General features: G+C 40.4%; 2 protein-coding genes across 3 annotated transcripts in view; one reads left to right on the top strand and one right to left on the bottom strand.

The window, feature by feature from the left end:
* LOC104961385 (guanine nucleotide exchange factor VAV3-like) overlaps positions 1–9,624 on the bottom strand; it is a 41,644-nt gene extending 32,020 nt beyond the window's left edge. The window contains exons 1-2 of the mRNA XM_010789679.1: positions 9,260–9,624; positions 5,266–5,382 (exon numbers count right to left, since the gene is read on the bottom strand). Of these exons, the coding sequence (XP_010787981.1) occupies positions 5,266–5,382; positions 9,260–9,463 (321 nt within the window). The 5' untranslated portion in view covers positions 9,464–9,624. The remainder of the gene's footprint in view (positions 1–5,265; positions 5,383–9,259) is intronic.
* Positions 9,625–14,055: 4,431 nt separating this feature from the next.
* dcaf8 (DDB1 and CUL4 associated factor 8) overlaps positions 14,056–23,517 on the top strand; it is a 10,820-nt gene continuing 1,358 nt past the window's right edge. Inside the window, exons 1-13 of one of the 2 annotated variants that reach the window (XR_800071.1) lie at positions 14,056–14,298; positions 14,774–14,846; positions 14,933–15,028; positions 15,243–15,907; positions 16,873–17,013; positions 17,753–17,847; positions 19,035–19,145; positions 19,247–19,377; positions 19,866–19,973; positions 21,027–21,157; positions 21,380–21,499; positions 21,958–22,074; positions 22,201–22,905. Coding sequence is in view for 1 of the 2 variants with exons in the window: in XM_010789423.1 (XP_010787725.1) it covers positions 14,810–14,846; positions 14,933–15,028; positions 15,243–15,907; positions 16,873–17,013; positions 17,753–17,847; positions 19,035–19,145; positions 19,247–19,377; positions 19,866–19,973; positions 21,027–21,157; positions 21,380–21,499; positions 21,958–22,074; positions 22,201–22,308 (1,860 nt within the window). In the remaining variant the exon portion in view is untranslated. Of the gene's footprint in view, positions 14,299–14,773; positions 14,847–14,932; positions 15,029–15,242; positions 15,908–16,872; positions 17,014–17,752; positions 17,848–19,034; positions 19,146–19,246; positions 19,378–19,865; positions 19,974–21,026; positions 21,158–21,379; positions 21,500–21,957; positions 22,075–22,200; positions 23,037–23,517 lie in introns of those variants that run through there. The other variant, XM_010789423.1, reaches the window with a different exon arrangement.

Here is a 23,517-nt window from a genome sequence, read left to right as displayed (position 1 = left end):
GTCTTTTTATAATATTAATTAATAATAATTATACAACATAATACTTGTGTACTCATACAACATGTTGAATTCAGTACTTTTACTTGTATGGTCATTACATTAAAGTATTGGTACCCCTTTCCCAAAGTGTGTGTCTATCGCTGCAACACATGTAAAGGAGCAGCTACATTTCAACACATATATCCACGAAGATTAATATATGAAGACTTGTGACTCAGACTTGACTTGGACTCTTCTTGGGTGACTCGGACTTGGACTCGGACTCAAACATAGGTAATGATGACTCGGACTCGACTCGGACACTCCTTGGGTGACTCGGACTTGGACTCAGACTCGAACACAGGTAATGATGACTCGGACTCGACTCGGACAATCCTTGGGTGACTCCGACTTGGACTCGGACTCGACTACGACTCTCCCTTGGTGACTCGGACTTGGACTCGGACTCGAAGAGTGGTGACTCGAGAGTGACTTGGACTCATGAATTGGTGACTTGACTACAACACTGGATCAGTCATTAGCACTCATGGTTTTTCATACCACTGCTACGCTGACGATACCCAATTAATTCTGTCCTTTCCCCGCTCAGAGACCCAGGTCGTCGCACGCATCTCTGCTTGTCTAGCTGACATCTCTCAGTGGATGTCTGCTCATCACCTCACACTCAACCTTGACAAGACTGAACTGCTTTTCCTTCCGGGAAAAGATTGTCCCACTCTTGACCTAACAATCAACATCGGCACAACTGTTGTTTCCCCGACTCAGACTGCAAGGAATCTGGGTGTGATCCTAGATAAGAAACTGTCCTTAACTGCAAACATCGCTGCTACAACCCGCTGCTGCAGATACACGCTTTACAACATCAGGAGGATACGTCCCCTCCTGACCCAGAAAGCAACTCAGGTTCTGGTCCAGGCTCTCGTCATCTCACGCCTAGACTACTGCAACTCCCTCCTGGCTGGTCTACCTGCATGTGCCATCCAACCTCTGCAGCTCATCCAGAATGCAGCTGCTCGTCTGGTCTTCAACCTTCCTAAATTATCCCACACCACGCCGCTCCTCCGCTCCCTTCACTGGCTTCCAGTAACTGCTAGAATCCACTTCAAGACACTGGTACTTGCGTACCATGCTGTGAATGGATCTGGCCCTTCCTACATCCAGGACATGGTTAAACTGTACACCCCAGCACATGCACTCCGCTCTGCATCAGCCAAACGACTCGCTGCACCCTCGTTACGAGGGGGACCCAAGTTCCCATCAGCAAAAACACGNTGCTGTAAAATGTATTATCTTTTCGCTTTACACACGGCATCTATTGCACGTCTGTCCGTCCTGGGAGAGGGATCCCTCCTCTGTTGCTCTCCCTGAGGTTTCTCCCATGTTCCCCTTTAAACTGTGGGTTTTCTCTGGAAGTGTTTCCTTGTACGATGTGAGGGTCTAAGGACAGAGGGAGTTGTATTGCCATACTGATATTCTGTACAAACTGTGAAGTCCACTGAGAAAAATGTAACATTTGTGATATTGGGCTATATAAATAAACTTTGATTGAGATAATGCTGCAAATGACACTCTTTGAAGTGCATGCATGGTAAGGCATAGTTGATGATGTTGGTTTTGCCCGCCAGTCTATCTGCAGTGTTTCTCCTCTTCCTGTGTGAAGTGTACGTTTTGTGGTTTTGGCTAAGCCCAGGTGTGCTGATGAATTCGAAGGGTCGTGTCTGTAGTGTATGAGGCAAGCTGCCAAACCACAAGAGACCTCTGCATCTTCACAAGTTCTTTACAGCAGTAAAACGTTTCTTCTTTCTACAAAGCAAATATGTTTCTGTCTGGTTGGATTGTTTCACTTATTCAAATAGGGTGTTCATTATTATTTAGATTTGTATAACTTATCCACAACTAGATAGTGAGAGATTTCTTTCAGTCAGTTGATTCTACAAGAAAATGATCAGCATTAGAATCCCTATTCGCCTTTGCTTTAACAGCATTATGTATTGAGAGAACAAATTACTTTTTACTATTTTTGCAAAAGAAAGACTTTTGTTACTTTCAATGTCACACCCTCATGATGCTGAACAGGACTTACTATTTTGTAAAGCTTTTTAAAGAAATGTAGTGCTAATTAGATAACTTTCCAAGAAAAAGCTGAATATTGAAGTCATTAAGAGAGAAACACACTGAAACATAAACAAAAATCGAATTGACTTTTTGTAATGAATTGTAAATCACTCTACACAGCTTTGAACCAAGTTGTTCTCACAACTGACATGTCTGAAGGTAGATAAAGCCACAAGAGATACATGAGAAAGAAAGCCACAAGCTGAGCTGAATTCAAACCGTCGTGGTGAGTGTGGCCTGTTCATAAAGTGTAGCTTTAATTCTCAGAGCAACATAAAATATAAGAAAGCAATGGCAAAATCACATGTGCATGTTTGTCTCACAGTTATTTTGTCATATTAATTATTCAAGCTGTAGTATTTACATATATGAACACACATTAAAGTCCACACATCTTCCGTCGCAGACTGAAAACCTACGTTGTTTTGTGCCTCGGCCATTAAACCCAACACACCAAAAATAATCAATTGTAGCCCATTTGAAACTAAATCAAAAGCACTTACTATGGTTTGGCCTATTTGAAGGGAATATATCAGATTATTGTGTTGTCCTTGTAAGATGCCTTGGATAAAAATGTCAGCTAAATGAACGGTAATGTGAGAAACATCTAATAGTGTCTAATTTTAAGAACGTCACACAAACTAAAGGTATCTTGCTTGTTTTATTTGTACTAAAAAAATAATTTGTTGGTTTCAGAGGAAAGGTGGACTTTGTTTCTTTCAGACCAAGCCAAGCTAGCCTTCTCTCCCGTTTGTTAATGCTAAGTCAATCACCCCTTAGCCAGTAGCTTTATACTTTCTATAATAATAATTTAACAAGGAGAGAACAATTTGCTAAAAACATTTAATTTCTTTTTTTATGGGAAGACTTTTTTTTTTTTTAAATGTCCATTCACTTTTCATTTTACATTACATTGCATTTGCAGTAAGCAAACATCGGGTTTCTACAGTCAAAGTTGACACATTTGATGTTGAGCGAAGAAGTAAACACATGTTGGCCGGCGGGTGCAGCCTGTAGAGACTCTGCAGAGGGATGTAGGTTAGAGAGCTCTCATTAGATATCCAGTGGACTAATGCTTAGTCTACGGGCAGAGTTGGCACAAGTCAACCCGAGTGGATTAGACTGGCTGAGATTTGAGATGTTCTCTTTTGAATGTTTTCTGGAAAATAGGAAAGAGCATTTCTTGTTTGGCTTAACAACCCTCCCTGGAGCCGATTCAACCCAATCGCTGAACCTGCAGTCACCCGTATTCCTAACTAATGATGAAAAAACAAGTAAAGATCCGGCACAATCTTCCCACTGGTGAAGCTTGTCTGTCTGATGGACAACTCTTGGACATGACTGAGATTATGCAGCCCAGTTTGTATGTACTGTACATATTTACAGGCAGCACCTCCCCTACGGGATTATCAGCAGCCAGATTAACTGCAAGCTTCTTTAGAGCGCAACACACTGGACTGAGGGAAAGGAGAGTCTGTGTGGGAAACTGCACGCAATCCCTCACACTTACAGAGAGAACCAAAGACCAGTTGCTATTCTCTGCAAGGAAGTGAATGAAAAACATTAATCATGTATAATACACCTGATTTAAATACTTTTGATATAGCTTTTGCCTGCAGGAACTTTTCGTTTAATTGAAATTTGCTCACAAATTATCAGAAGGGAGTTCTAAAACGACCTGCGATACTATATAAATTATTTTTTAAAAGATGTTCGGACAAAATAATTAAATTACAGGAAGAAAATATGATATTATTTACATAAAGGATATGAGTTTTCCCAAATGAAGCCCCATTGACACGGTTTTCACACTTTAACTGCCTTAATGTTCTGTATTTTAGACCTATTAAATAATACAATAAGTATATTCAGTACAGATTAAAAGAAGGGAAATATATTCAGAAGGAAATCTTATTATATTTCCCCATGGATAACGCAGATGCTGAGACCACTCAGGGTGCTCCAAGCTAATGCACTGAATGCATGGAAGCAGGGTATTGTGGGAAAAGGCTGTTCCAAAGTGAGCGTGCTTTCTTCAGTTAAATCCTTCTCCTGTGCTGAGAGCGAGGAGGAGCGCACTACAAACCCACTGGCCTGGTAACTCTGTGTACTCGGACTAAAACCAGCTGCCACAAAAATGCAGCAATAAAAAGAAGTCAACCAATCCCGTAAAGAAATGCCGCAGAAAAAGCAACACCAGGCAATGAGAGGGCACGAATTGAAACTCACTTACACACATGCAATGCTTTCTTCAGAGGAAAACCTCTGGCTCGATATCACAAGGGTCTTATACTATTAGACTTCCCTCAACCTTCAAAGTAATCTAAATATGCGACTGGATATTCAAGCAGTCAGATTCATAAGCATTTTTATAATCTTCAGGTTTTAAGTGATGACATTTCAACGACATTTTGAATACATTCTAGTTTCAACAATTCCTTTCTCTTGTGTAAAAACTTTTTTTTAGTTGTTTTTTGTTGTGGTTTTTCTGAGTAATTACAGCTGCAAACCCAGGATTTTATGAACTATGGTAAAGAAAAGTATTTTGCTGTCTTTGAGGTGTTTTTCTCACATTTCTTCACAAGACACCATTATGTTTTGTTTCGTAAGAAGACATTACAATTGCTGTTGTGCAAACTATAACTCATTGTTGATGTTTTTGTCATCTGAACAATGGCAAACACAATCGATTAGACAGCCAGTCAAATCCCTCCGTTCTAATAGATGTCAAACAAAGGATAAAATATGTTTCATTTTGTTAAGTAGGAATAGTTTTGATGACAAATATGATCCCTGTTCGGCAAACTTCATCACAGTTATGATGTATGTGTCACCAATTTCCACGTGTGGTTTCTAACAACTGAACAATGGAGAAAATGTAAAACATACTATCAATTAGACAGCCAGCATAATAGCTGTAATAGAAGTCATATAAATTCAACGTATTTTCTTGTAAAACAGCTTTTAAACGTGCGATTTCCTGTAAAGACGTACATAAATCATGGCAACCAGAGAAGAAGGCAGCCGATAGAGGAAAGCAGAGCAGAAAAAGAATAGAAGAAATATGTGCATCGTTGGAGAATACCATCAGTTGTGAAGACAGAGGACTGTTTCCTCGAGTTGTGACAGAATAATGGATGAGGGTTTTACCTTTCCAAAGTCTTGAACATCGAAGAGATCAAAGGCTTCAAACAAGTAAGTCTTCCTCATCCCAAACACCTCGTAGCAAGACGTCAGGAAGGTGCGGATGTTCTTCAAGCACAGGAACTGCAAATAGAATACAAATCGTTTTAGATATCAATTGTGTAATATTCCTGGTCTCCACAAAGCACACATTCTTTCATATAAATGACTGCCCAGGTTTAGAGAGGTCAGTGTGTCAGATGTCTCACACAACAATGGAACATTATAAATAATACATCACAAATTCCACATTTATTTTATTGAAATAGTTTCATATTTATATTTTACAAATACATTTATAAGGTGAAAGTACTTTAGATCAACTGAATTGTATATATTCTATGGACTAAACAACGTAGTCTACAGATTCTTCAGAGTAACAACTTTAGTGTTTATGGAAAGAAAGGTTGTGGCTGTTCAATGTTTTAAAAATCAAATGTAATGCTTTAAACGTCAAGAATAGGCACGCACTTATGTGCCCCCTTTGCATGCTTAGTGACGACTGTTTAACTTTCTTTTTTGTTTGTTTGAAGAATTTACCCTTTATTTGATTTCACCTTGATAAAGTTAAAGTAACACCATAATGCAACAAGAAGTCCACTTAAAAAAAGTGAAGGTGAACCGCACATAAAACAAAGCAAACTGAAAATGAAAACGAAAAATGTCATTTGGGAAAGAAACCACTAAGCATGTGATCTTTTGGTGTCACTTCCTATTAAGGATCTGTTTCTCGGTGGGCAGAAAACCAAAAAACATTCAAAAAGACAATGGCGAGTGGTTCAAGAGGTCAAATAGCATTGTCAAAAAAACAACACCTTAAGCATTCATCAACAATAAACAAGCTATAAACATGTGTACCAGCATAGTTAGCCGTGTGCACATTAGTGATATTACTAAACTAGAAATTGTGTATGTTATAATGTGCAGCAAATACAGAGCGGATTCTTGCGGATAGATAGGCCCCTTTTTATCATTTGAGCTCATCGTGGAGACGCCTGTAATCACTCCACCCCCCCCCCCCCCCGGGGCCCTGTTAGTCTGCGGAGGAAGTGCATGAACATGATGGCTTTGCACCACCATCAGCCTCTTACTCCTGATTACAACCTCAGTCCTGGTGCATACTCACTTTCCTCCTCTCATCTTCTTTGGAAATAAACACTGCATTCTTGGCTTCAAGGATGAAAAAACTAGAAAGTAAAAGTGCACATCTTTCTTGGTACAGTACAATTATTGAAGGAGGGTTTGCTTTTGCAGTATTTAGTCAAAATCCTGTTTCGGATGATCTTATATTGTAACATTTGACATCAGTTATTGCCATGTTTGTGCTCAGATGTATTAGTATGTTTAGCAGCATGACTTTCTCTGATGCTGAAGTCTCTTGTCTTATCCTCTCTATATGAACAAATATAGATCAAAAGCAGAGTTTATGTTGAGGGTCTTTTATCCACACATAAGAATATTACAGTCACAATCCATATTTTGTATTTGAACAGGCCTCACATATAGAAGGGAAAATAGCACTTCTGGGCGCATGTTCACTTCAGTACACTCCACTCTCAACCAGTACATTACTCTGATGCCCTTATTTCCATTTCCAAGATCTTAGGTCAGCGGGGCACAAAGAAAGGACCATTTCAAATCTGACACACATGCCTTTCTGGACCATATTCATATGGCCTACAGCTGCAGGCTCTGGCTAGCCATTGTTCAGGACATTCTGCCCTGGGTTTGCTCTTATTGTCCATCAACAAGATAAGAGGCGAGTAGACATGCACTGACAGAGCACACACACAACAGTTTATACCACAGAGCACAATGCGATGCCCTACTGGGAGGGATTTCATTTTTTATGGAGGCTAAGATTTTTGTAGGTAAGATATGTAATATTGACTACATGTCTCCATTCATTTATGGCAGTGCAAGAAATGTAAAACTGATTAAATAATTGTACAGAGATTGTGGTGATGCAACATTTCAAGCAAACAAATAAGAATACAGTTGCACCCTTTAGAAAAATAACCATGTGAGACCAGTAAGAAATTATCACACCTGCTCATATCAAAACGTTGTGTGTGTGAGCTTCATACTGTGTCTTTTTAAATTAGGAGTTCTTTGAGTTCTTAGATTAAGATTACTTGGAATTGTACGTGTTCAAAGCCTTACTTGATAATCATGTGTCATATGTGTCATACTTATAAGAAGATAAAGATCTCATCACCGGCAAAAGGAAGTCTTGTTCCTATAGTGACACATTACTATATATAGTAGTAGTAAGCCTAACAGTAGTTTGAAAACCCAAGCTGATTTTTTTCATTGAGATTATTTGCAGCTATAGCTATCTCGAATATATCTGAGCAAGTCAAATATGCTTTTAATTTCTTTCTTCCTTTTGTTTTATTTAATATAAAAGAGATTTTAAATGTGTGATCTGTTTTTGAATGAAAATGTGTAGTTTTAAGCTTTCACTATTTATAAGTGTAAGAAATCTCCTAAACTAAACATGGTTTGAAACTCAGTTGCGAGACAACTTAAAGCTGCTGTACAGTTCCCGAACAAATGGGTGGATCAAAGCCGGGATTTTATCAGGCCTCTCCAGTGACAGAGGCAAAAATTAGGGGTAAAGAGGTGAAAAGAGGTTAAGCCTGGGACCATCTCTGTGCGAAAAGAGAGTTGCATTTGCTTAAAGTAAGATTTAAAAACACATAGAGAAAGGCAAATAATGAATCGCTTTGAATCAATCATATTTAGGGGAAGTAGACAGAGGAAGCCTTGTCCATATTAGATCTCCAAATGATTTAGAGGTCATTTTGTCACATTATTTGTATTACATTACATTACATGTTAGACACTTTTATCCATAGCGATTTACATACTCAATACTGTGGAGAATCCCCACAGGAGCAATTTGGGGTGAAGTGTCTTCCCCAGGGACACAACAACATGCTGACTGCAGTGGGGTTTGAACCTGTGACCCCCTGATCCGAACACACGCGCCACACCCCTCTCTTTTATGAAATGCTTACAGTGACACAGCACCACAGGAGAGAGGGTGGCTTTATGTGTGCTTATTCTGGACTTGAATGTAAGGAGTTTTACGGATTAAAAAATATGATAAGCTTGCCTTATCTTCACTACTTTTGTGTATTATCCTAAAGGAAGATAATTCCTCTCACACCCCTACAATACACTCTAAAGAACCCTGGAATAATGCACATTTTTACCATATGTAATGTGTTGTTTTGAGGTGAGGTTTTGAATGGTTTGTCGAGAGACCTATATGTGTCTAATTGTTCCTTTAAAAGCATCATTGTGTTAGCCTTCTAAGTTCATGCAAACCAGAACACATATTTCTGTCAGTGTTAATAAGCATAAGTGACATTTAATTGATTTCTCCCACTAACAGGGCTAATTGATTCTGGAGCACGTGATATTTAGTAAATTAACTTACATTGACGTGGAACACTAAATTAACTATTCTGGCACGCTTTTAATCACATTAATGTAATGGAACGTACATTGTAGTGCAGTGTTTGTAAGTGTATATCATATATTTAATGTTTACATTTTGGGAGTTTGATAGGTTGGACAAGCCTAATGTGCCAATGTTCCATTCTGTATATTTGTATATGTATATTGTGTGTTCTATATCCTTCATTATTGATATTCACTGTTTTGCGTATTTTTTTTATCTTCTGCTGATATGTAGCCTATATCTTTTTTGTATTTTTGTTATTGCATGTTAGTTACCTAAATTACATTTCACATTATTCATGTGCAATGTCCATGCTGCTGTGATGAATTGGGACCAGATTGGGATCAATAGTAGGCCTACATCTTATCTTATCTTATTACTAATATCTGGCAACACTAATTTTAACTTCAGAACAGTTACGCAGTTCCTCTGTTTGCACACGTTACCACCTGAGTAAAGTTGCTTTGAAAGCAGAGCTGAAGAGTCTACCTGTGACATCTGCGGCCTGAGATTGATCTCCTTCAGGTTGATGGTGTGAGGTTTCAGGTTGTTGAGCAGCTGGCACAGCAGCACCCCGTCCCGCAGGGTCTGCGCCAGGTCGAACACCTGCGCGGTGTCCGCAGTCACCCGGTGGTTGGCGGGCAGCACGTTGCAGCTGATCAGCCACATCGCACACTGCCTCCAGTACTCCATGTTGTCGGTGAAAACAGAAGGTTAGTACCAAATGTGTAAACTTTGTCCCTATCTGAAGCCTGTGCACGGCATGGTAGCTGCGCTCAGCGGCGTCCCCTCGTCTCTCTGAACTCCTTCATGTCCTCTGGAGGGGCGGGGAGCTGCAGCTTTTAGACGCTGCACAGCTGGGAGGCTGTCTGAAACCCCCTCTGCATGTGTAAACTTCCCCTTCCTCCCTCTGTGACACTGTTTCCACAGAGGTGGTCGTACACTGTTCGTAAGCCTTCCCCTTGCTTATCAAGTGTTAACACTTTATATAGGAAGCTCTTCTAGCTGTTGGCAGCCATTTAAAGCAATTTCACATATACATAATCTAAATGGAAATTGGTTTTTCATTCAATATAAAACATTCTGTTAATAAATCTATTATTTCTATTAATTCCGAATGCCCATTGAAATGCCCATTCTAAAAAAAATTGAATTTTTTTTAAGAAATATGCATTGTCTGAAACAGCAATCCAAAATCCCACTAATACATAATATGAATGAAAAAAGTATATCAATCCAAAATTGAGATTTTCCTCGATAAATGTTGATCAACGTCAATTTGTGAGAGTTTAACCTACTAAATATTTTAGTATTTTTTCTTCTTTCAAAAACAGTGTATCTATTTATTCTATGAAAAACTGTGTGTGTTGCAGTAATCCCTCAGTCACCCACTATGAGTTGACATTCCATGTGGATTATAGACAGTTTTGACAGGTGACTGTAATCTGAGTTCTTAGAGAAACTGTGAAAACTGTTTTTGTGTTTTTTACAAGTCAGATATAGTAAAGAATCGAGGGATAACAAATATGGAGAGAAGGACATCCTCCTTCCATGGGATTTACTGTAGATCGCTGTCATCAAGGCCACGACATAAACACAGGAAGGAAGCGGAGGGATCCCATCTTGTTTCACCCTAAGTGAGGGAGCCAGATGTTTCCGCAGATATTGACTCATAAACTACAACTTCTTATATAAGAGTAAGTAGGTTTAGCAAGAAAACTTGCCCTCTTGATTACTTAAAGGGGACATATAAAAAACATATTTTTCTGATGCTTTTGCATATTTGGGCATTTTGAGTGCCCAACCCACTGTGCAATAAGTCACTCCAGTTCGTTTTTTCTTGAGCTGCCGATGTCATAAAACATGTGATTCAACAAGCCATTCAGATTTGGCTCCCATGTCCCATGCAGGGACATTATAATATACAGTACTGCCCCTTTCTTAATATCTCCACCCTCTACTGGAGATCTACTGTAAACGTGCAGCAAGTTTTTCTCACAATATATTCAGAGCACTGCTGGGCTATTTTGCAATGGGGGTTTAAGACAGGTAATAGACAAGTGCCAGTGTTTTAAACAGAGGGTGAAAACCAAGCAACAACCTCATGTGAAGCTTATGCAGAAGTGCCATGAATGCAGTTCATCAAATGGCTACTTGAAACAACAAAGTACAAAATTAAGTCAATCTCCCTAAAACCCCTATGTTAATTGCCCAACTTTCCAGCAGTAATAAAACATTTTTAAGCCTTGGATGAAAAACTATTTTGATGCCTGTAGCTTAACTCCCTATTCATGACAATTTTAGGGGGGCTACATTCAATTGATTGATTGATTGATTGATTGATTGATTGATTGAAAAGTTTATTAACAGCTTGTATATTGGGTACAGTACAGTACAGCTCAAAACATACAATTGTTAAGGGGATGCAGACCAGAGAAAGACTTTCGTCTTGTTTACATCAGGGTCCCCCATTTCCAATTCATCATATCATTTAAGACATACAAGACATATTTGACATACAGATGGCTTATTTACAATTTACATACAGGTGGTTTTTTACATACAGATGGCTTATTTACAAATTTCATTTTAGATTTCGTTCTAATACATCCTAACCGGACATTTAAGACATACCAAGTCTACAGATATACAGTTAGTAACAGAGTCTAAAATGCGAGTATATACATAGATGGGGGGGGAAGCTGTCCATTGTACGACAGGTTGAGATTTGTACCATTACCAGTTTTGCAATGCTCTCCCCCGAAGGTGCTCTTTAAGAGAGGTTTTGAAGGTAAGTATAGTTTTACTTTCCTTTACAGTAGTGGGAAGAGCGTTCCACCTTGATGTGGCATAATTGCGAAACGTGTATTCCCCTTTTTTTGTGCCAAATCTGGGTTTTACATGATTTGTGGAGCTCCCTCTGGTGTTATGATCATGGTATTCCTTGACCTTTGGGAAGAATTTTGACATGTACATGGGTACCATAGAGGTGTAGTGNCCAATATTCACGTAGTAATATGACTATAATGACATAGGCGTTTTCCGATTTTTTTTTTCCGGCCGACAGTGTTTTGTCAGTATAGATCTCTGGAGTTTTTGATGAGATCGCTCCGGACATTGGATCCTTGACCTCTGGGGACCTGACCCAGTCTACTCGGAGCCACCATGCGTTCAACTTCTTTGTACCGGAACCAAAGTTTTTATTTAAGAGACGATTATGAGGTGTACTAAACCGGGGTTCTTGTTGGTCCCAATTCTTTTAGCGCGTCTCGGCACCTACGTGAGGCCCGTATGACTGGCGGTAACTTTTGTCTCTGTTTCCTTTCCGAGGACTCAAAGCTATTTTCAGTCAGTTACTAAAGGTTTTCGTGCTCTACTTGAGGACCGGTCGCCGCCGATTTTTAACTTTCCTTTTGTCTGATTCTTTACTACATTCGAGGTACTAGTTTTGACGGTTTTTCTTAAAGTAGTTACAGTTTTTGACTCCCCTTTTTATTTTTATTTTGGGAGCCACTTGAAACCTTTAATGAAGTTACTTGGTCGAACCGACGTCATTTTTGGAGTTTTGCTCTAAAAGTTGAATTGTATTTTCTATCTATTTCCGAGTAGTGTCTGTTTGACTGCACCCGGTTCATGAACTTTAAACACAAGTGGTTTGTATGGTGTTTAGAACATCCCCTTTACTGGAGATCTTGGACTTGTCAGAGGTCAGAATGAGATCAATGGTAGTCTGTGTTGTTTCACATACCCGGGTGGGTTGGGTGATTAGCTGGCTGAAGCCGTGCATATCACAAATCCTACTGAAGGACTTGAAGACGGACGTGTCTTTACGTTGCATATCCGTGTTCCAGTCTCCAATAATAATTGTCTCTACATCCCCCACCTCAGCCAAACACCCATCTAATTTATCATAAAAGTCACTCTGTTCCGGTGGTCTATAGATTAACACCCCTGTGTATTTTTTACTAAGGCTTAAAGTTACAAATTATAAGGGTGGCGTCTACTTTGAGTGACAGCTGGATGCCATCTCAGGGCATTAGCCTCTTGGGGTCTGCTCTGTTGTGTGACCTGGCATGATCAATTCCACTATGATGCCCATTATACAATGCTGTTCATTGACTACAGGTCAGCTTTTAACACCATTGTGCCCTCCAAGCTTGTCATCTAGCTCAGAGATGTCGGGCTCAGCAGCGTCCTCTGTGATTGGATCCTGAACTTCCTGACGGGCAGACCCCAGGCCGTCCTCCACCCTGATCCTCAACACCGGAGCACCTCAGGGTTGTGAGCTCAGCCCTCTCCTGTACTCCCTTTTCACACATGACCGTATGGCCACACACAGCTCCAACACCATTGTGAAGTTTGCTGACGGCACGACCGTCATCGGCCTGATCACCGACGGCGACGAGACGCTGTACATTGAGGAGGTCAGACAATTTATTTATCTTAATGTTAATCACCACAATGAACAGTATTACATGTTTTCACTACAATATTTACATTTACATATTCTATTCTACTGTTTCTTCTTGCACTATTTTTGTTATTTTATTTTTTGTATTCTTATTTTTGAATTTGTTGTATTGTTTTATGTTATATATATATTATGTTGCATTGTTGGAGGAGCTTGACTTAAGATTTCCATTGCTTTATCTACAATATAGCATCAGTGTGCATATGACAATAAAGCCTTTGAACTTGATACTTTTTATAATGTATACATTGGTGTGAAGTAACTAGATGTACGACAAGTAGCCTACTGTACTTAAGTACTATAATGTATGTGTACTTAACTTTTCAATTGTATGCTACTCTATACTTCTACTCAACAACATTATGGAAGAATTTATTTTACTTCATTAAAAAATGTTAATAGCCATAGTTACCAGCTACTGTTAAAACACATGGCATTTGTATATGACATAGTGCAGTATTGAACTAGCAATATTGAAAATAAATCTAAAATTGTCTTAATATAAAACACTGCTACATTTAAATGCTAAATAATATGGTAGTTTCACCACAGCCATTGTGCATAATGGGTCCATTTACTTTTAATATTTTAAGTACATTTCCACTTGAGCAACATTTTGAATCAAAGACTTTCCCTTGAAATGGAATATTTTCAAATCAAAGCATTTCGACCTTTGCTAAAGAAAATAATCTAAGTACTTCTTCCACCTCTGTATCATGGATGTATAATGTATACAGCATTATTTTGTAATTGTACTGTAAACTTCCGGCGAAAAAAACCGAAACAAGCACGACACCGGAAATGGAACAAAAAAAACAAAAAAGAAAGAACCGTCAAAACATAAACAGAGCCGTCAACCTTGCAGTTAGCTTGCTTTATAGTCTGTCTTTTGCAAAAAATCTTTATGCACGCTTTCCTAATGTCGTGTATTTACGGCCAGAGGATCCCTTGTCACGGCACTTAGCTCAATTGCTAAGCTGTGAGTTGGAGAGCATAAATCTGCAATAAAGATTAGGACTAAACTGAGAAGTACGCCTCGTCGGGCCTTCGAGTAGAGGTAACGCATGCTATGCTAGTTAGCAACCACGAGCAATGCTTACTGCCTGCCTTCTGACAACCAGCTGTTTGGTGCTTACGCAGGATTCAGCAGTATTTAGTTTCATTTGTGTTAGCCACACGCAGGCTAGTTAGCATTAGCTCACGACAATAACAATGACAGATAGTCAAGCACTGTAGAGGACAATGCACTGTTTAAATGCAGTAATAAGCAAGTCAGGCCTGTGAGCCAGGTACCAAGCGAGTAAGTTTGTTTATGTGTTTGCAGGCAGTGGGACTGTGTACTAAAATTAGCCTCGCTGTTAGTTTGGAAGAGCTAACAGGTTACTTGTGCCCAACGGCGCACAGTGCGGCAACAGATTAGCGGCTGCAAGCAACAGAGTTGGCTTACTAAAGAATACAAGTAGTTTATCATCTCAATAACAGCCCTAGTTAATGTGTTTCCTTAACAAGTTGCATTTTGTTTTCGACCAAAGGTTCCCCCTCGGGGCGACGCAGGACAAAGAGACAGAATGGCTGAACCTGAAGTCAAATCTACTGCGCTGAAAGGTAAAGGATCAGTGCAAGAAAGTGACTAACTATTTATATAGACTACCTGTTCCTAGGGTACTTAATTTGAGTGTTTTTTTTACCAGGTGGCTCTGAAGAAAAAGATCCAGAAGAAGAGCAACACAAGGAGGAAGGTGCCTCTGGAAGTAAAGAGGGACAAACACAGTCTTCATCTCAAGATGGTATCCACATTCGTTTTGTTTAACAGCAACTTAAAAGTGTATTTATTTAACAGAGTAACATATGGTAGAGACTTTGCTTTGATGTATGTTCATTTCTAAATGCAAATGTAACATTGATACCAGTAGCAGTTGTGCACCTTTTGTTGAATCTCCCAGCGAGACAGAAATGTCTTGACCTAGTCCTCTATGGCTCTGACTTTTCCTATTTCTGTAGATCCCAAAGAAACAGGAGAGGCTTCAGGGGACAAGCCTATGCCAGATGTGGAAGGAGGGATGAGGGCAAACAGAGAGGGAGAGGAGGAGGAGGAGGAGGAAGACACAGACAGCATGGATGGAAGCGGTCTTTACTCCCTGACTGAGGATGGTGACAGAGAGAGCGAGGGAGGCAGACGGGGGAGAGTTAAGGATAAAGATCGCGAGAAAAGAGCAGCCAGAAAGAGGAATAGACCTGGCGGCGGCACCAATCACTCCTCCAGCTCAGATGATGATGACGATGACGACGAAGAAGAAGAACAGAAAGATGATGATGATGACGATGACGACGACGATAACGAGGCTATGGAGGCGTGGCTGGGAGCAGAGGTCCGTGATATGCGTGCCCCCATATGGAGGTCGATACCCTCGCTGCGCTCCAGGGAGATCGGCAGACACACACACCAGTTTGTGAGGCGTGTGTGTGGAGCCCGGGGTCTGGTGCAGCGGCTGGAGCTGCAGGGCCGGCTGGAGAGGCACACGGGCTGCGTCAACACGCTGCACTTCAACCCCTCGGGCACACGCCTGGCTTCGGGCAGCGATGACCTGCGAGTGGTCATCTGGGATTGGGCGATCCGCCGTGCTGAGCTGGAGTTTGACAGTGGCCACAAGAGCAATGTCTTTCAGGTAAGGAAAGCAAAACGCTTTACCAAACACTACAGCACTATCATTTAACCAAAGGCAATGATAATGATATACTTTGATTTCATTATGAGGGTGAGTCATAGCTTTATATTGATGTTTAGTTTAAGCAATCATACACGAGAGGCCGTTCTTGAACGTCATTATTGGTACGACAGTTCTGCGACAAGCGCCTCGGTCCTGCCGCAGTACTGGAGTCAATAATGACGTTCAAGAACGGCCTCAAGTGTATGATTGCGATTCTATTACACAAACTATCATTGTAATCAACAATATCGTAAAATAATTTCATAATGTGGGCTAATTTGCTCCCAAACCTACGCTTTCTGCTTGAGTTAATCTCCGTCAGAAAGTAGTTCCTAGAAAGTAGTTCCCATGGTAACGGTTTGGACACTGTTCCGAAATCCACCATTTTCTCCTTTTAAGAACGCTTTGAGACATTTGACAGCCCAGGTAGTTGACGCCAATGTACTCTTTTCGTTGCACTTTTTTTCCAACGCACTCAACTCGTCAGTTGCCGCAAATCTTTCGTTGGTTTTGTGGTCTGTGTCCATGTCCAACCATTCATCAATACTGAGGCCCCCCAACAAATCAAAATTAACTTTAAAATCTGACATTTTGTAGCTACCGATTTTCCAACGAGAGACAATGTATAACAGTGTAACGTCTGTGTGTCGCTAAACGTCGCTATGGAAACCACACGATGTAGGCTCATGGAAGTAGTTTCGGTAGGCTAGTGGCGTGTGTAGGCCACTGGATACTTTGTGATTAGGCACGTTCTATTTGATCGTTGTTTGATCGTGGAATCAAACACGCCTATTGACCAATCAGAGAGCTTGCTCAAACCTATGTGTTATAGAATAAAGAACAGGAGAGTAGTGAGTGGCAACGAAGTGACCAATGCAGTCGGACATTTAAAATGGGTCTCCCCCTTCCCTTCATGCACACAGGCAAAGTTCCTGCCTCACAGTGGAGACTCCACCTTGGCCATGTGTGCTCGAGATGGGCAGATCAGAGTGGCGGAGCTCTCTGCCACACAGCGCTGCAAGAACACCAAGCGGGTAGCTCAGCATAAAGGGGCGGCACACAAGGTGAGTGTCTGTACTGTATGTGCCAATGGATGTGTGAATGCAGTATATCTCAGAAACACTTGAGGGGAATGTATTCAAATTTGGCACAAAGATCCACTTTGACCCAAGGACGAACTGATAAGATTAGAAAGGCCAAGGTTTTTTCAAATTCTAGACGTGTTGTAAATACTTTTTGTTTATCGTCTTGGACTCTATTCTAAAAGTTTTGATAGTTCCTCTGGGTGTCTCATTTCACATATCTCCATTATGATTGAATTTTTTTAAACTTTGAATACATTAATTACATTGAATTGAACTGTGAGCTTGCAATAGGGCTGCTCAATTAATCGTATTTCAATCGCAATTACGATTTTGGCTTGCGACGATCATGAAAACAACATAATCTAAATAAAACGATTATTTTTGTATTGGTTTTTCAGTTGAATTCTACTTAAACTTCAGGGTAATCAACTGTTAAAAACACACTGTTCACATGTTTTTTTTCAATAAATGGATGTTTTCAAAGTAAATTATTTTTTAATAATCGTGATATCAATTATTGACCCAAATAATCGAGATTATGATTTTTGCCATAATAAAGCAGCCCTACCTTGCAAAACAAAATATCTTGTCTAATAGCTTACATTTATGAAGTGTGGACATTTAGGACAGACATGGATGAAAGTTGCAACTTGACTTTTGTTGTAAAGGCATACAACTTTAAGGCGCTTATATTAGTTTCTACTTGTTTTTGTTCCAGCTGGCCCTGGAGCCAGACTCCCCCTGCTCCTTTCTGTCTGCGGGGGAGGACGCTGTGGTGTTTGGTATTGACCTGCGCCTTGACCGTCCCGCCAAGTGAGTGATACCGTAATTAAAGTTGTCCAAGTTTAAATTCATTCACCTCAGGAATTGAATTTGGCTTTTTGCAATAGGTGAGGAAAATATCATAAACTTTGACACAATACACTTCTAATCACTGATTTCTGTTCAGGCAGTGTCTTGTTTTAATATAACTATGGCCTTTTTAGACCATGCAGTGTTTTTACACAAACATCCTTTCATCAATGTCGGTGAATGTCCTCTATTCCAGTGTTTTTCAAAGTGGGGGCCCCGACCCCCGGGTGTCCGCTAGGGGGGTCACGCAAAGTTTGAGGGAAAGGGGAATTTTTTTTTTAAAGTTACATTTTTTTTTTTTTGATGTTATTAATAACTGCATATCTATCAATCTATGTGTCCTTTGATGCCAATCTTTTAATATTTTTTACTTATTCATATATATATTTTTTTTTTTGAAATCACACGACCGCCCTTCAAGCCAATCAGAATCGAGCTGCCGCTACTGAGAGTGAAACTGAGTATCTGCTCAGCTTTTGGAGCAAGTGAGAGCTAGTGAATATTTCGCTCAGCAGCTGGATGAGAGCACGGATGTAGCAACTATTGATGTTTATATATATGAATATAAATGTGTTTATTGTTAATATTACTGTTGAATATTATATATAATATTAAGACATAAGTAGCTTTCAAAAATGCTAAAAATATATGTTAATTGTTCATATTACTGTTCAAAATTATATAATATTATAAAGACAGAAATCGCTTTAAAAATGCTTTAAAAATGCTTTAAAAATATATTTACTGTTGATATTACTGTTTAATATTGTGTGAATGTTCATAACAGAAGACACAATGAATGTAATGAATGACAAACAAAAGATAAATACAAAATATTTTCTAGAAGAATAACTGATTATTAATTATTAATACAAATATACAAATATATATTAAGAAAATGTATCAAGCTGTATGATTAATTTGTCATATTCTCCATCATAATGTACTCATCATTAAAAAAAAAAAATTGCAACAGGGGTTCCCCGCCAGAGGGTAATGCTATATGGGGGTCCTTGGCATGGTGAAGTTTGGGAACCCCTGCTCCATTCAACAACTTTCTCTTTTCACTTTTCCTGCGTTCGATACAGTATAAATCGTTTTGCCAGAGCTAACACGTGCCTTTCCTTTGTGTCTCCTTTCATTGGCAGTAAACTGGTGACCGTAAAGGAGGGGGATAAAAAAGTGGGCTTGTACACCATCTATGTCAACCCAGCGAAGACACAACACTTTGCTGTGGGAGGAAGGGATCAGTATGTGAGGTATGGAGCAGGATCATATTTCATATTGTTGCTTTCTATTTCTTAGATGTCACTTCTGTATTTCTTCTGTTCTCACTGTCTCTTTTTCTCCCCCTCTTTAGGATCTATGACCAGAGGAAGATCAATGAGAACGACAACAATGGTGTGCTGAAAAAGTTTTGTCCCTCACATCTGGTATCCAGTGAGTCCAAAACCAACATCACCTGCCTTGTGTACAGCCACGATGGCACAGGTAAAACACTGATTAACATTGAAAGAAAAAGTCAAAGCATTCAAAATGGTTATCTTACATTTAAGTACAGAATAGCATGCATGCTGTAAGAAAATACAGTAGATTAGCATGATTTAATTTCCCTGCAATCTACATAATCCTGTTTCCTGTTTATATGTAAATGTATTTTGATTATCTCTACCCTTTTTTCTAATTCGGTTATGAACAAAAATAATGATCCCTTCACCTGATACTTTCTTGATTTACTTTTTGAAAATACCAACATTTCAGGCCTTCTCAGCCTTCCTGATGCAACCACAATGCAATCAGTGAAACGTACACAGAATGAGGATTATTCTATAAAAGCATGTGCTCTCATCTTTGCAGAACATCACTAAGGTCGAGTTCAGAGCGAGATACACAAATCGACTAAATCCAATTTGTTCTGTCTTCGAAAACATTGCGTTCAAAGAAAGCAAACATAATTTGACTTGTTTTTTTCTGTTCAGAGCTGCTGATCAGTTACAACGATGAGGACATCTACCTGTTTGACTCCAACCACAGTGACGGGGCAGACTATCGCAGGAGATACAAGGGTCACCGCAATAATGCTACAGGTGCTAGTTTCAGTTCCTATTTATAGCAAGCATGTAAGAACAGTAATAAAGATGCACCCTTTGCTTAAAGACCATAGTTTTCAAAATCAACCACATCAGTTATGGCCCAACTTCCGAAGCATTTACCTAGGGATGGGTATCGTTAAGGTTTTAACGGTACTACTACTTTTATCGATACCGCTTATCGGTCCGGTCTTTTAACGGTACTCTTATCGGTTCTTTTGGAAAAAAGAAAAAGGTAAACTAACTAAACAAATTGTGAACAAAACTAACATTGCTTTTTATTTAAATTAAATACATAATATTTCACATCAAAAGAAACAACAATGTTTTAACAAATCGTCTTAAATAATCTGATGACAGAACTGTAAACAGAATAGCTGAAACTTTAACAAACTAAATAACTCAGTTACCTCTAATCATTAACCCATGTTTGTATCATTGAGTTAACTCCGTGTGTTGCTGCTAGCATTCATAACACCTGACGTGGAAACGTTACTCGTGGACGGGGCTACAGAGCTACTAGAAAGCCAGTGGAACCCGGTGCATTCCTCCGTCTGGATGTGGAGCACTTTAGCAAAATGTTTAGACAAATTGCTCGTGTTACCGCCCTTACATGCTAAACTCTTATTGCACTTTAGGTAACGAGGATTGTCCACATCGAGACGGGTAAAGTTTAACCACACCTCGGAGCGCGTTCTCTCCGCCATCTCCTCCGTGTGTGTGTGTGTTTCTGCACGTAGCAGCCTGCAATAAACTGCAATATAATGTTTGTTTAGCAATAATACATATACATATATTTTTTACATGTCTCCAGTACCGATAAAAAGACCGTTAACGTCGGAGCTTAACGGTACCACGGTCTTTAATAATTCAGCCCCCGGGCCCGTTTAATACCGGGGCTCGGTACCCATCCCTACATTTACCTGTTAACCATTCATTCATGCTGTTTAGAACTGTATATGTGCTTTTCTCCTGAATCTGTACTGCAGGACTGTTAAACGATTCGGTTATCACACAGACTGAAACTGAGTCCACTTTTCTTTCTCACAGTGAAGGGGGTGAACTTCTATGGGCCGTGCAGTGAGTTTGTGGTCAGTGGCAGTGACTGCGGACACATCTACCTGTGGGACAAGAACTCTGCTCGCATTGTCCAGTTTATGGAGGGAGACAGGGGAGGAGTGGTGAGTCAAAGACAGAGAATTCATATTGTTTTGTTGGGTTCAAAGATGACTTGGCAAAGGCTGTCCAAACACACTCAGTAGTGCTTCTGTAATCTCGTTGTCTTCATCTGGTCGTATTCGCAGTAGAGTTAGCGTTTTACTGCTAAGACACGCATCCCGAGAATATTCAATTTATCGGAAACTTCATCTCAGTCATTTTTCTCCCCCCCTCGACAATGACAGGTGAACTGTTTGGAGCCACACCCCCACCTGCCAGGCATGGCCACCAGTGGGCTGGACCACGACGTCAAACTGTGGGCCCCCACAGCTGAATGCCCCACTGGACTCAAGGGTCTGAAAGAGGTATTTTTAAATCATCCCTACATTTAATTCTGCTTTTTATGGGTTAGTCTATTTATACTCTTTGTTGTGGTAACATTTCACCCACTGCCTTGTAGAGACAGGGCTTGGGTTAAACCATTTAGAATCATTTTTAACAGTCTGCATGTATATTGTACAAACCCAGTTTTACTCATTTATCCAAACCAGTTATTTGAAATAAAAAAATGAAAGTTTCATTTAACTGAACTGTCCATTATAAATGTCTATTGCACTGCTAAAAAGCTAACTCTGTATTGTTATGGATGGAGGTCAACTTAATCTTCTTTGTCCCTGATTGAATTGTTATCATTACTTCCCATAATATGGCAATAATGGCTATTCAAGTGGTTCTTTTTAAGTTTGAAAATTCAAAGGCATATTCTTTTTCCCCTTTGCGCCCCTGTTCTCCACACTAACACCTGTCGGTTGTGTTTGTGAAGGTGATGAAGAAGAACAAGCGGGAGCGAGATGAAGACAGTGTTCGTCATGGCGACCAGTACGACACCCAGCTGCTGTGGTTCCTGATGAGACACATGAGGAACAGAAGGCCTCCCAGGGTAAACACTCAAACAATACAACACCCTGATTTCTTTGTTCTTTTGGAAGTTTTTGTTCTCCCAGTGTGTTGGCATACCATATCAGCCATTAATAGGTTTCTCTCTTTTCTCTCTGTCTGGATACAGGCCCGCCGTGAGGGTGCTGACGCAGACACAGACGAGTCGTGGAGCTCTCCAGATTCCTCCGATGAAGAGGAGGGAGGTCCAGACAACGTCCAGTGCATGTCCTCCTGAGCTACACATACTTAGACCCACACACACACACACACGCATACATACACACACACACACACACTGTATTGCCATTGAATTGATGCACATAGGCAAGCACTATTGACACACTGGCACACTCAAACACAGACGAGCCACAGACTTGCTTTTTGTTTTTCCTCATACAGTCTCACAGAGATGAAAACACACATTTACTTAAACATACTTTTGAAGAAGAGATGCTTAACGCCTGGTTTCCCAGCAGTTGTGTGTGTGCAAATGACAACTAAAGACTATATACACACTTCCAGAATCCTGATTTTGGGGAATTGTACAAAGAGGTTTAGTGAGTGCTTACACCCCTACGAGCCCCTTGGAGGCTCCTGCTTGTCTATACATTATCTCTAAGCTCTGCCTAGCCCCAGAACATTGTACTGTGCATGTGTGGCAACAACCACCTCTTCTTTAGGAACACTGTAGGAAGCTATACACCACCAGCAGGCGTCCCTTCTCTCTTAGTAACACACCTTCTCTGGAGCTCTCTGTGCTGACGGAGGGAGGGTCAGCAGGGGGTAGAATGGTACCCTCAAACCATCCCCTTGAATGTGACTCCCTTTTAAGATTTGAACACAGGAGGGAACCCCCAGTGTACTCTGCATCGCCCCAGTCTCATATTGATTTCTGGCCCTGAGCTTGTGCAGCTAGTTTCATTTTTCACACACTAATTCCCCCACCCCCCCCCCCCCGACCGGACGTACTACCTACTACCTACCACTAGCTCGCACTACACCACGACACTGTCGTACCTTACCTTCCCCCCTCCCCCTACCCTTCCCTTACGGTCCTACAACCTCCCCCTACCCCCCCGGTTTCCCACCTAACCGTTACCGAGGTTAGGCGACCTTTACCGGTTAAAGTCCTACCGGGAAGGGACTTTTACCGTTTTTACGGTTAGGGTAACCTAAACGGTAAAACGAAAACCTAAAGGGTTTCGTACTACCCCGAACGGGTAACGGTTTGGGTAAACTTTGGTTTTAGGGGGGGGAAACGGGAAACGGGTAGGTTTTACCTTTAGGGTTTACCGTTAGTAACCCGTTTTCCCAAGTTTTAGGTGGGAACCCCCCACCCCAAGGTAGGTTAAGTTAAGGGTTTTAATTTTTAACCCCCGTGGTAACGGGAAACCTTTACGGGGCCCCAAAAAGGGGTCGACTAAACCCGGAGGGGGTTTTTAAG

Source organism: Notothenia coriiceps, unplaced genomic scaffold (genome assembly GCF_000735185.1).
Source record: "Notothenia coriiceps isolate Sejong01 unplaced genomic scaffold, NC01 NC01_scaffold00001460, whole genome shotgun sequence".
NCBI classification, from domain to species: domain Eukaryota; kingdom Metazoa; phylum Chordata; class Actinopteri; order Perciformes; family Nototheniidae; genus Notothenia; species Notothenia coriiceps.
This window is presented reverse-complemented; position numbering and strand designations above follow the sequence as displayed.